At 39.5% G+C, this 14,537-nt stretch overlaps 1 protein-coding gene across 1 annotated transcript in view; it reads left to right on the plus strand.

Annotated features, from left to right (window-relative positions):
• Window positions 1-14,327, plus strand: part of CTDP1 (CTD phosphatase subunit 1) — a 172,855-nt gene extending 158,528 nt beyond the window's left edge. Inside the window, exon 13 of the mRNA XM_073331810.2 lies at window positions 12,873-14,327. Coding sequence (XP_073187911.1) covers window positions 12,873-13,014 — 142 coding nt within the window. The 3' untranslated portion in view covers window positions 13,015-14,327. The remainder of the gene's footprint in view (window positions 1-12,872) is intronic.
• Window positions 14,328-14,537: the final 210 nt, after the last annotated feature.

Here is a 14,537-nt window from a genome sequence, read left to right on the forward strand (position 1 = left end):
GAGAGTGGGGCTTGGTTGGGGTGGAGCTCAATAGGTTGGTCTAGATGGGGGTGGGTGGGTCACACCCTCTGGGTGCAGGACAGGTAGGGCTCAGCGGGGTGGGGGCTCAAGTGGGAGAGTTTAGTGGGAAGTGGTCTGGGTGCAGGGGTGGGGGTCCAGATGCAGGGGGATAGGGCTCAGCAGGGTGGAGGGTCCAGGTGCAGCAGGGTGGCTTGGCAGTGGGGTCTGGGTGCAGGGCAGGAGACTCCGCAGGATGGGTGTTCAGATGGGCGGGGGCAAATAGGGGTGCGCTCTGGGTGTAGGGAGGCGTTCAGGCTCAGTGGGGGGGCCAGGTATGGGGGCATCCAGATGCACAGGGGTTGGGTGGACGGGGGAGCAGCTCCATGTACAGTGACCCCATTCCCTGTAGCTGAGGAGTGATGGGGGTAAGGGGTAAGCTGGTTGTGTGTGCAGCTGCGGGAGATTTCTGGGGGTGGGTCTGATCCAGCCCCAGCCGCTCCTTGCAGGAGAAGAGGAAGTCCCATCCTCCCTCAATCCCAGCCAACCAGGCCTAGCAGCTGAGCCCTGTGCAGGGTAGGAGCCACCAGCCAGGGCGGACGCACCTGCGCTGCTGGGGAGGGGCATGTGACTGCTCTTGCAGCTTCCATTTGCTTCCTTGTCAGTCATTTTTTTTGCTGGGAAGTAAAGAAATTTGAGGGGGGACATGAATTCTACACACGCACAGTGGTGCAGAATTCCCCCATGAATAATCTGTGGAGGGAAAGGTGCTGGGAGGAGAACTGGGTATACACCTGAAAAGCACTGGAGACCTGCAAGATGATATTTTCCAGTTTCACATGTCAAACTCTCTGCCATGCAGCTTTTTATTAAATCCACAAATTTGTTGTTTAGCCAGTTAGTGGCCCATATTTCTGATCTCCATAGTTACCATAGTCAAATTTATTTTAAAATAAATTATATATCCAGTCATTAGTATCCCTGATCAATTTTCTCTCTCAGAATGCACTCAGTATTTAAATGATAGGAGCCAAAACCACTGCGAGATTACAGCAGAGCTGAATTCTTAACATTATTTTGGAGAACTAGACCCTAACACTGTAGTCATACACTATTTTAGGTTTTCGTAGAGGAAGCTGGTTCTATTTGTTTTAATTCATTGCTTTGCTATTATGTATACTTGCAGACTTGAAATTATAAGATGGTGTAAGTAAAATAAGCAAATTTAAAGATTGTACATTACATTTTAAATGTGTACATTATATCACATTTGAATCTCCTGTGTAAATATGATTAGAAATAAGCACAGGACGTTATTCTTTGTCATCTGACAATCAGGAAGTGATCTTTCACACGTTAGTTTGAGTGGTGAAATTCCCACGCCAAAAGGTTTAAGATAAAGTTACAGCATGAGATTCTGTTCTGTACCTTAAAGAGGTGCAGCACGGAACTTGTAGCCCAGGGTAGGAGGTGAGGCTATGGTGGCTTTAAGCCCCCTTTGCTCACCTCAGATTGTGGGCTGCTCTGGGGGTTGGAGAGGTCCCCTGCCATGTAACTTCAACAGCCCTGAGTACTTATCCAAGTTAGGACAGTGTCTCTAGTGAACATCCATAGTGCTGCAGTCTTGCTCCCAGCACACACTTTTTGCCAAGATTTGAAAGGGATTCCCTCAGTGTGTCTTTTGCAGTTCTGGGGGAATCTTCAGCCAAATGTGGGGCTTTTCTACCTAGCTTAAAGGGACCGGAGCAGGGGTGAGGCTCTCCTCCAAGTTCACGGGCGTATGACTCCATATTAACTTTCAAGGACTTTAGATGGAGGGCAAAAAGTTAGAAACCCAGGAGGTATAGAGGTATGGTTGCTCTACCATTGCTCCATAATTAGTAGGTTAATAATTAGCTCTTTTGAGAGAGAGCAAGAGGAAAACTATAAAATATGCATTAGTCTATGCTAATACACAGAGGCTTGCCTATACTGTGGAAATCATCTGTTGTTAAAAATGGGTATTAGCGGTGGGTTCAGCAGAACTAGTGCTAGGAACTGCTTAGCTGCAAGTATAGACAAGGATAGAACGTGTTTGGTGTCTTCAAAAAACATGCTCTGCCTTTGTCTAAACTTGCACCTAAGTTTGTGTTCAGCACTGCTTCAACTGCACCAGTAGCTGACTCCAGTTAACAGGTAATATTTGTGGAGCAGAGATGGTTAGAGATAATTTTGTTCAAATAAGGAATGGCAGTTGTAGTTTTTAAAGGAGAGATTAGCAGCTTGGTTGCCATGTATTTTTTTGTCCGAATGTTATCTTGTGCCATATAAGGATATTAGTTCAAATAAAAACAGCTTGCTCATCACAGGAGCAGATGTGTGCACAGATAAGGTGAATAGATCTTTGTGTGTATTTGTATAAAATAGGATTGAGAGATTACATGCCCAAATGCATCCCTGCATTTCCATTATGAAAATGTCCGATGAACAATGTGGAGTTCAGTGTATTGGAAAGGAATATCTAATTTTGTGGTGTTTTGTTTTTTTTTTGCAAAGTAATACCAAGTGTTGTGGTCTAAACCAACCATTCTTGCATTTTCCTTTTAAAGGAGTATTGTCCACTTCAAAATGGTATGTTGAGAACACTTCATTAACCTTAATATCATTAATTATTGCAAAAAGTAAATAAAAAGCAGCAGTTAGGAACAAGTAAAAACTTTACTAAAATATTTCTACTAATCAGTGGTAGTAGAAATATAAGTAGAATTTTAAAGATGTAGTTTACTTGTTATATCTTTGCTCTTTGCTTACTTTTTGCAAGTCTCCCAACTTGGACAATGAAACTCAATGGAGTCTGTTTCCCTTCTAAGTTCTTAGTGTTGAAATGTTATATTTTAAAATTTATATTAAAAACATAATACTGTTTATTAAAATCATACATTACAAACCTTTCAGTATTCATAATTTTTTTTAATGTTAGATCCATAGATATTAAGGTCAGAAGGGACCATTATGATCATCTAGTCCGACCTCCTGCACAACCCAGGCCACAGAATCTCACTCACCCACTCCTGCGAAAAACTTCTCACCTATGTCTGAGCTATTGAAGTCCTCAAATTGTGGTTTAAAGACTTCAGAGAATCCTCCAGCATATGACTCGTGCCCCATGCTACAGAGGAAGGTGAAAAACCTCCAGGGCCTCTTCCAGTCTGCCCTGGAGGAAAATTGCTTCCCGACCCCAAATATGGCGATCAGCTAAACCCTGAGCCTATGAGCAAGATTCACCGGCCAGACACCCAGAAAAGAATTCTCTTTAGTAACTCAGATCCCACCCCATCTAACATCCCATGACAGACCATTGGGCCTATTTACCATGAATAGTTAAAGATCAATTAATTGCCAAAATCATGTTATCCCATCATACCATCTCCTCCATAAACTTATCTAGTCTAATCTTAAAGCCAGATAGGTCTCTTGCACCCACTGCTTCCCTTGGAAGGCTATTTCAAAACTTCAGTCCTCTGATGGTTAGAAACCTTCATCTAATTTCAAGTCTAAACTTCCCAATGACCAGTTTATATCCATTTCTTCTTGTGTCCACATTGGTACTGAGCTTAAATAATTCCTCTCCCTCCATGGTATTTATCCCTCTGATATATTTATAGAGAGCAATCATATCTCCCCTCAACCTTCTTTTGGTTAGGCTAAACAAGCCAAGCTCCTTGAGTGAAGTGAGCTGTAGCTCACGAAAGCTTATGCTCAAATTGGTTAGTCTCTAAGGTGCCACAAATACTCTTTTTGTTTTTGCGAATACAGACTAACACGGCTGTTACTCTGAAACCTTTCATAAGACAGGTTTTCTATTCCTCGGTTCATCCTAGTAGCCCTTCTCTGTACCTGTTCCAGTTTGAATTCGTCCTTCTTAAACATGGGAGACCAGAACTGCACACAGTATTCCAGGTGAGATCTCACCAGTGCCTTGTATAATGGTACTAAAACCTCCTTATCTCTACTGGAATTACCTCGCCTGATGCTTCCCAAGACCACATTAGCTTTTTTCACGGCCATATCACATTGGCGGCTCACAGTCATCCTATGATCAACCAATACTCCAAGGTCCTTCTCCTCCTCGTTACTTCTAATTGATCCGTCCCCAGCTTATAACTAAAATTCTTGTTATTAATCCCTAAATGTCTAACCTTACACTTCTCACTGTTAAATGCATATGTCTAAGATTTCTTCTCAATTTCAAAGCAAGCATATTGGCTGTAACCGTTTTAAGTGCAGCTACCTGAGAGAGTTAGTTTGCTCACATTTGGCTGTCATGCTACTTAAAAATAGATACGATCAGTCAATTAAAATTAGTGTTTCTTCCAGGACTTTTTCTCTAAAATTCATTAAAACTAAAAACATGCAGAACAGTAAGAGACTTAATAGCAAAGATCTAACCTTGCCATACACAAACCGATGAAAAATAGTTCCATTGATGATGATTGAAATATACAGATGGGCAAAATAAGAAAAATGCTGCTTGAGAATCTATTAGTGTTTGATTTAAGGATATTTACTTTGCATATTTTGACATGTGATGTTGATAATTTAACTTTTTGAATCTCAATCTCTAGTGTTGTTAAATAGTTATTGTCTGACCCCACCCCATAATTATGCACAACTGAAATTTTAAAGTTGATAAATTGAAATAACTGCTTAAAAATAAACCAATATTATTCACTGATATTAAAAAAAAATCAAATTCTGCCTGGCGTAGTAGTATACAGTAAATATTCTCAGTGTGTTTTTCTTGGATATCATTCTCCAGTCCTGCAGGAATTCTTAGTTGAGCTTAAGAGGAAAAAAGTGACAAGTTCAGAGTTTTTTCTTTTAATTGAATGGTATCATGCCTTTGTTGATGTTGTAGATTAGCAGCTAAAATTGCATTAAATATACATGAAAGGTGGTGTCACTTATCTTATGTCAAGAAAATATAATTGAAAACTTCGGCATATCTGGTTGGTAGCTAATTATGTAATTTGTCCTTAAAAAAATATAATCAAAAAACTGTTAATACCCAGAACATGTACAGCCAACATCCCTTTCAAGCCTCCGTGCTTCATTAGTTTTAATCCAATTAGCCAAGTGTTAGGCTGTGGGGGATTTGTACTATGATACAGAATAAGGTATTTTCTAGTTTATCTGTTCTAATTCATGCCAGCTCAGTAATGATTGTAGGGTAAATGTTACTGCATGAGGACTGGGCTATCTAAATGAGTTGTTTTCATACATGGCTTGTTCACATGGTGCTTTAGAGGGGTGTACATTTTATTCCTAGCTAGTGTGGTGTTCACTAACTAGCCTATGTGAATCCTGCTTATGCATGCTTTAGTGTTCCCCAGTGAGTAGTGAGCATTAATATAGTACTGTGTGAAGGAAGGCTACATTAATGTGCACTAAAGAATTTTTAGTGCGCGCCAGCAGGGTCCACACAGGCTAATTAGCATATGACACGCTAATGCAAACTTAAATTTACATCCCTGTGGTGCAGACTAAAGAACTGTGTCTACAAGCCTTCAGTCATTTTCCTAGTGCACTGGGTATCATATTACAAAGCTTACCATTGCTATTCTCTCTCTTGTGCACAGATTCAATTTGAAGGCTATAGACTGTGTGGACATAGAGATTTAGGTGGCCTTTCCAGATTAGAATTCAGAATCATGATTGGGGCAGTGTGGGGAATCTTGCACTGCTGTTGCCTGTACTGTGCCTGTCCAGGGGTGTACTATATGGAGGATATCAGTTCAGTGTCTTTCATAATTATTAAGGGCTGAGCCCATGATTCTGTGACATGGCAGTGAGAGGCAGAGAAGCCTCTGACTCCCACATACGGGAGCTTCATGCCAGGCAAACTAATCTGGTGACAGAAAGGACTGCTATAAATCTGCTCTGTTGCCTACGGTCTGGACCTTTGTAACCCATGAAGGGGGGCAGTGAACTCATGCAAATTAATTTCTCCCTACCAAGCCTTTAAATTGCCCTTTTAAGACCTCTCAGAGACTACTGTAGTTCTGATGTTGCAGTAATTCCTATGGAGCTGCCACAGAGGGCAGTGTTCTCTTCTGGGCTAAGGGACTTGGCCATTTTCCCTCCATTTCCTGGTTGCGTAGGGTTGTATTGGAGACCTGCAGCCCAGCTGCCAACTCCACTTCAGAGCTGTCAGCCTATTGTTCTGTTTGGGCTTGTGCAGCTTCTTACAAGATTTCTGTGGCTGCTGGTAAACAATAGAATAGTCATTCACAGAGACTTGAAGGTGTAGTCAGATTCCACACACCTGAACAGAGTTCAGTTGGCCCATAGCTGCTAATGTTCTGTCTCCCATGTGATGACTGCTCAAGCTCCGTTCACGTAAATGGGAAAAGAACTGCCTTCCTCCAAATTCGACAAGAATGTATTGCCGCCCCCAATGTCTTCAGTGTCATCCTAGGTTACCTGCTTGACCACACCTTGGGCAAATGCATTTTAGGCATATGTCTTGAGGATGAGAACCTCACTGTTGCTGACTTTGCTGGCAACGTAGTGCTAGTTATCAAATCAATGGTATAGCTAGTTGTGGCGCTTAGTCCTGGAACCATCAGCGGCAAAAGTCAGCCTGAAAATAAATTGGGGGTAAAACCAAAATTTTTCAGATCAGCAATTTCAAACACATAGCAGGCACTAGCTTCTTAGCAGGTGATAAACACCCTGATAAATAGAGAGGTGTAGCTGAGGACATATTGGTGGTCAGTATTTAGACCTATGGGACTGAAATATAGCCTCTCGCTGTCAAGATTGAAAAGAAGTTGGACACCATTTAGATGAAGCATCTCTGAATGATCAAAAACATCAATTCACATCAAATGACAAGATCTGTTTCTAATTAAATAGGTCCCAGTCTCAAATGGCTGTCCAACACTCTCTAAGGTGCTATGGTTATCTGCTCCGAATGCCTACCAAGTTCCTTGTGAGAACCATCTTCGACTTTGACTAAGTGAAAGTAGGATGGAAGAGACCCCTCCTGCCCGAAGACCTAAAAACACAATGGTTGGACAGCATTGACAGAGACCAGGCATCCTATCCTGTAACCCGCCAGATTTGGCTCAGGGCAGAACATAACATATTCAGTGGCCTCTAAACTGTCCAAGAGACAGCATGATAACTAACCATAGCCATTACACAGCTGACCCTGAAGAGGAAAGTACTCCCTTAAGATTTCAGTTCCACAGCTGCAGAACCATTCTGAAGCACAGAACTTCTGTTTTGCATCTAAATATGAACAAGAATAAGACTGAGCTTGTCATAGTTATGTTTGCATTAGCATAACCTAAAAACTTTTTTCCTTAAACAGGAGTGTGACATACCTGGGCTATACTCCAGACTAATGATTAGCTATGTCACCCCTACCCTGTAACATGGGGTGCCCTTTACAATGCCTTGCTGCTGTAGCCTCCAACCTGGACTGTTCACAAACAGCCTCCAGCATGTAAATCTTATGTTTGTGTGCTGCAGCCAGCTAGCCACACCTTAGCTTTTACTAGCCTTGGTTATGCTGCAGGGTAACCCCAACACACACCCAGTCCCAGATCTTCCCCCAGAAATGTGTGTCCTGTAGTGCCCAACCATTTTCTCGACAGTACAAATATATTAAGTCCAATTATTCCTTTAGGGGAATAATATGCCAGCTCATTATTTTAAATAGTTATCCAGACACTTCATCTTAAACACACTAGATTAGATAAAACAAGTGTATTAACTACAAAGAGAGATTTTTATGTGAGTACAATTAATGAGTCATAATCAGAAATGCTTACTGATGCTTAATTTAACAAACTGTTAGATTCAAAGCAAAATTTTCTCACCACATGCTTTCAGTAGTCATAGAATATCAGGGTTAGAAGGGACCTCAGAAGTCCAACCCCCTGCTCAAAGCAGGACCAATCCCCGACTAAATCATCCCATCCAGGGCTTTGTCAAGCCTGACCTTAAAAACCTCAAAGGAAGGAGATTCCACCACCTCCCTCGGTAACCCATTCCAGTGGTTCACCACCCTCCTAGTGAAAATTTTTTTCCTAATATCGAACTTAAACCTCCCCCACTGCAACTTGAGACCATTACTCCTTGTTCTGTCATCTGGTACCACTGAGAACGGTCTAGATCCATCCTCTTTGGAAGCTACTTTCAGGTAGTTGAGAGCAGCTATCAAATCCCCCCTCATTCTTCTCTTCTGCAGACTAAACAATCCCAGTTCCCTCAGCCTCTCTTGATAAGTCATGTGTTCCAGTCCCCTAATCATTTTTGTTGCCCTCTGCTGGACGCTTTCCAATTTTTCCACATCCTTCTTGTAGTGTGGGGCCCAAAACTGGACACAGTACTCCAGATGAGGCCTCACCAGTGTCGAATAGAGGGAAACGATCACATCCCTCGATCTGCTAGCAATGCCCCTATTGATTCTTGTTGAAGGCTAAATCCATTTAATCTGTGGGTTTTTGTGTGATCCACACAGAGAGCAGCCTTATTTTTATTTTTTTTAAATGAGACTACATATAAATATATAACCAGTTTTAGAAGTTACTGGGTGGGGGAGTGAATTTGTGCAGTTTTAGAAGTTTACTTTTTATTGAAACTCATTTTTGTGTCAATATTTGGAGTTTAAAGGAAAAATTCAGCAATCAGTTAATCTTAGCTAAGTAAATATTTATTGAAGATTACTTTTAAAAATGAGTGTTCAAGATGGTTTATGGCTGTCAGTGTTTTTGTTTTTCTTATTTGATGCTTCCATATTGTTTAACAGTAAACAGAAGTTACCTTTAAAAGGCAAGCTAATTGTATTCCCTGCACGCATAAGGCTGATACATTCTCTTTATCATTAAGAGGAAATTAAAAAAACCTTCCATTTAAAGTGCAATGCATAGAATCTGGAAATAACGAGGAGTGGACATGAATTCATGAGGAAAATATACATTTCAAACTGCTTGTTAACAGATTGTTTTATGCCATCATGGGAATGTGCTGCTTTTCTCTTAGGGTTATAAATTATTCAAGTAATGTTATATCTATTGTCTAAATTTACAAATATAAAATACATTATTTTATCGATGCCCCTTTTCCTCCACCCAAACTAGCTCTGGCTTGATTTCATAATACTAATTTAAATACTTTTGAATGGCTGTAAAGGTACTGTTTATAGAGCACAAATTTGTCAAAGGTGTTTGTCTTAATGAGAACAAACATATTCTCAAAGGATTTCCCTACATTGTAGCAGAAGATTGATAGTTGTCTTGGAGGTTTCTTTTCAGTGAGTTAGAAAGTTTTCGAATCTAAATTCATCTGAGTGGAGCTGTCATTCTATCTTTTTTTCATCAGAATAAGAACTGACAGGATATATTGCATTTAATCTTCCACGTTTCCAAGGGCTCAGTTCAGTACAACCGAGTGGGGGGGGGAAGAAATATGTCAGCAGTATCCCTTAAAGCATCATGAAAATTAATTTGTAGAATAGAATTCTGTGTCAAAAAACAGCTAATTCTACAAGTCACTTTGCTCAACTAATAGATATCTGTAATGACCAAAAGAGAGCTGTATCTTCAAAGGCTGAAATTAGTGTGAAGTGAGCAAGCAAAACCCTGCCTGCACATGTTTATACAGTTTTTAATGGAAACGTTCAAAGGTATCTATTGGGCAGTTTTAGTAACAGTGCTTCTCATCTTAATTGTATGCTAATAAATGCTGTGTAGAGGTGATTAATACATCTGAGAAATCCTTTTTTACTGTGCATGAGTCTGTATTCAGGGTACTGCAATACCCTCCTTCCCCCACCCCCAAAAAGGTCAGGGTTATTTACAAGAATGATGCATTCAGATCAGTCCTGGGCAAAGCTTTTCACCTCATTTCATTTAGCCTTATTTGGAGTTTAGGTCCAAAATTGAACCTCAAAACTCAGGATGCCTCCATGTGCCATTATCACCACCACGCCCCATTCCCCAAAAGAAGAAGTCTAGCTTCCTAGTGAGATAACAGGCAGTGATGCACCAGCAGTGTTTCTGGGGAAAGGTGTTTTGGTCCTACTGGTATAAGATCAAGGCACAAATAAGGTAACACAACCCACTCCACTTCCCTTAAGGTTTTTATTTTGAGATTTGAGGTGAGCCTATCTTGTCGTCCTCCTTGAAAAAAGGTAAGGAAGAGGAGTTAAAAGGTTACCAACATCTCATGTACAGACTCCATCATATCAAAGGATCTGGACTTCAGAGAACTTCTGAAGCTTCTTTCCAAAGGAAGAATACATTGAATTTCTCAAAAAAAATTATACTAATTTCATTGCTCTGGATCTCTGACAGGCTTACAAGCTCATATCCCGGTCTGTTCATATCTATATGTTTTTGGAATGTACAGTTCAGAATATTGTTTTTCAAAGTGTACTTGTTGCAGTATACTACATCTCTCTACTCTTGAAGGTATAGTGGGCACTCTGAATAAATGTCTCTTTTCCTTTTTGCTGATAGATAAATATTAATTGAACTAGAGTTATTCACCATTTTATGTGTTGTGGACACATGCACAGGCCAGTATTACGCTACCTAATGGTTAAAAAAGTGGGGGGCTCTTAATTTAAGAGAAACCCACTGTACATGTTCATCTGTCTTGATTATTGATGAGAGAGTACACATTACCACCAGGGATATGGCATCTCTAAGGTTCTTTATTTCTAATACATTGAAGCCCAGACATACTGAAGCGCACACAGCTTTATCCTTTGCTGGTGTGGCCATCTGAGGGTAATCTATATGGACTCAAATTCCTTCTTGGCAAGAGAAGTGGACTTCAGAACCAAATACTTTTGATTATGGATGTATCACAGTTGATGTGTAGGAGCTTCCTTGGTGAGCTTTCACACCCAGGAACATGATTCTTTGAGGAATCTAGGATGCATTTCAACCTCCTATAAAGACTGTGCTTAATTCTTTGGAGACTCAAAAATTTGCAGTCTAGCAGTATTAATCCAAACAGACAAAACAAGCAGTTGGCTATTACATGAAAGAGGAACATGGTCAACCCTCTTGTGGGGAAGCACACAAATTTATAAATTGGCCAATATGCAGAAAGACGCCTCTTGACATCTCCATGCCTTGCTAGAAAATATAACTCTCTTGTAGACGGAGAATCTCTTGAAGGTATTCCCAGCTGTTCTCCGTAAACAAGAAACTGTCAAAGCAGGTTTTTCCTTGACTTGGGAAATCAAGGTGGATTACTTCCCCACAAAAAGGAGCTGCCTGTCTTGTGCACAGGAGAAAAAACATACAGTGGCAGTTTGCATGTTCTCCCTTTGGCTAACGAGTAGGGACAGTTCATGCATGCCTACCTTCTAATGACAGTTATAGAAAGGACCCCTCGCAAAGCTTAGAAGAGTTTCAGAGTTCAGTGATACTATTAATGGCCAAAGAATGTGAAGATTCTCCTTCTGCTGAATATAGCCATAGCCAGTCCCAAAAGACTTCTAGCCTTGCCAATCCTGAAAATTCAGTTCCAAGGTAGTTCTCTCCATCCCAAACTTGGTGTTCTTGCTCAAAAGTACTGCTCCTCCCAACAGGTGGAAAATGAAAAGTTATAATGGTTTGAGTTGTGCTCTGGTTTTTTGGCTACTCCAAAGGAGTCTACTAAAGGACACTGAAGTGGTGAACTGCTCCTATCTAGTGAATTGTCATTAACAGGCCTTTGCTGTCTCTGTCCAAAGATATTCGCCTTCTGTTTAGTATCCCAGGTTTTATATATAGGATACAAAAAAGTCATTTATTATTTTTAAGGTAGCTTTTGTTTGGGGGGATTGGTTGAGTCTTCTCTTTACAGCTATTTGCTCCGTTTGATTCAGTCACGTTTTTGGGTTTGGGTTCTCATGAAGAAGTTAACTTATCTTACTCCTCATGCTATCTCATGCATGTACTGTACATTATATGAGAACTGAGCTAAGGAGACTGACAAGGGTTTAGTGTTTGAGTGTTAAATTGAACTACCTCATCAAAATCTTACGAGTTTTTGGACAAAAATGGCAAAATCTGACCTTTCAAGGTTTCCATCATCATTCTTTAAGCTGTACCTGAATAAGATCAGGAAAACAGGCCCATTTCATTTTACGAACAGAAGTAGAACTGAAGATGCAGGTTTGCAATCCCCTCTCAGAAATTTTAAAGGGGAGCATCCTTTTGGGGTTTATTTCTAATTAGTTTAGACTAGACGTTTACAGGACATTATCAAATACAATAAAACTGTTGGCTTTGCTGGTGTTCTTCATTGTTTTGTAAGGTCTCTAATCTTAGTTCAAATTCTTCTCATTTGCAGTTTTGTTCTTTGCTATTTTTATCTGTACCTATTGCTCTGTATTTCCTATGAGGCACCAGCTAATATAGCAGCATTTCATTTATTTTTGCCTCCTCATTAATATTTTTGCTTTTCAGTTTGAATTTCATTTTGACAAAAAGATAGACCCAAAACTTACCTGGAAAATTTGCCTTAGTAATATTTTATTGCTGGTATTTAAATTATAGGGAAAAGACTTTTTTCCTTCATGACTAGGAAAGGAAGGAAATTAAAACAACTTTTTCAGTTGGTCCTTTAAACTTTGATTTGTTAGTTGCTCAGAAAGTAGGAATAATAAATTAACAGTAGCTAGGTTTACAGTATCAAGGTTTACAGTATAGAATAGTGGTTACAAGACCAAATATTTGTGATCTAGTTCTGTTTGTTAGGAAACAGGTGTTTTTATCTTTTGCCTAAATCTGATAACAGCTTCAAAAACCGTAAGCTGCCTGTTTTCCATTGTTATGGGCAAGTAGATCATGGTGTTCTTGTATTTTCTTTGTCCACGCTTACAGGGGTCACAAGCGTAAACTGGATGAAGATGATGCTGCCAGTGAATCCAGTAAAGAGTCCAGCAACGAAGATGAGGAGGGGAGCAGTTCAGAGGCAGATGAAATGGCAGCAGCACTTGAAGCTGAATTGAATGACTTCATGTGACATTCTTATGAGAGGAGATTTGTAACTGTTTTACTGCTTGTAACAGATCTGATTTCAAATAAGCCCCTTATGTCAGTACTCGAGGTTTTTCCAAAATGTGTGTGTATATTTTGCAAAGCAACACAAGAGGTGACACATTATTTTACAAAATCAGAAATAGATGTTTTTAAGGTGTTTTACTAAAGGAAAATATGCTTTTTTAAAAGGAAAAGTATTAAAGGGGGACTTGGTGTACTATGCCAAAGACGTGTTATGAGCTCTGTAGAACCTTCATATACCACCAGGACAGTAGTAAAAAGGTTTATGATTTAACATACAGTAACTTTTTTTAAATATCTCAAGGTATGGTTTTGGTAACCGGCTTCAAAGGAAAGGAGGCCGCAAAGAGGATGGAATTGCTTGAATAATACAGCAGGAACCTGATGATCTGGTCGTACTTTTTTCCGCAATTAAATACTATCAAATATAAACGAATTTTTAAAATAAACAATTTATATTTGTATAGAAACTGAGAATGTAATATGCAAGCTTTGTGAACTCTGCACTTGACCTACCTGTCACTGGCTTCTAAGAGAATACAAAATGACTGAATTTCATGCTCTTAAGTTACTTTGTGGACTAGCGGGCTCTTTAGGGAGACCACTTAAATTTTTAACTTTGCTTCTCTGTAACCTGGAATTTTAGCACAGCATACTGTGTGATCCTGTACTGCCATAAGGAGCTTATTCACCCATTTGTGTTCTTGGAAGAAATGCGTGCTGCTTTATTCTAGATAGGATTTTATTTCTTTGGGAGATCTGATGTAAAGTTTTTGTATATTCTATTTCATATTTGACCCACAAAACAGATTTTCTTTCATTTAATAAAAATCCATTTTGTAAATTCTGTTTTCATTTCATGGGTTGCAAAAATCAATGACTATATTTCACCTGCTTCCATCACACAAGAAACTACTCACCTTTGCATTATTCTCTGTGAAAATTGTGAATATCCTCTGAAGCAACAGCAAAACTTTAGTTTTTTGATAGATACTCAAATGTCCAAGTTTACAGTGTGCTTGTTATCCAAGCTAACATAGAACAGTTACAAAATAATTTGACCAGAAGATCTGTATTTTGATTATCTAAAAGAGCATTCTTTTTATTACTTTTTTCAAATATTTTCAGTATTTTTATAAAGATGCATAAATACTGTATAAAATTACGCACGTTGTGGAAAAGATTCAGATAATATAAATATTTACTGCCATTAAAATATAGAAGGCCCAAGCATGTTGAATAGTATTTGCAGAGAGGGAAAGAGCTAAAATGCTAAAGCTAATTTTTTCTGATGTCAGATGAAACACATTTCTTCCCATATTAAAATTATATATATAGTGGATGTTTAAAACACACCGTGGGTCATTGGTGGGAACTGTGTTAGTATGAAATAACATTTTGATTCTTCTGTTCATTTTTAGGTCCCTTACTGCTATTGGGTTTCAGACTGAGAAGTGTATTGATACTTATCAGACTAGTAAACCA

This window comes from Lepidochelys kempii, chromosome 2 (assembly GCF_965140285.1).
Source record: "Lepidochelys kempii isolate rLepKem1 chromosome 2, rLepKem1.hap1, whole genome shotgun sequence".
Taxonomy (NCBI): domain Eukaryota; kingdom Metazoa; phylum Chordata; order Testudines; family Cheloniidae; genus Lepidochelys; species Lepidochelys kempii.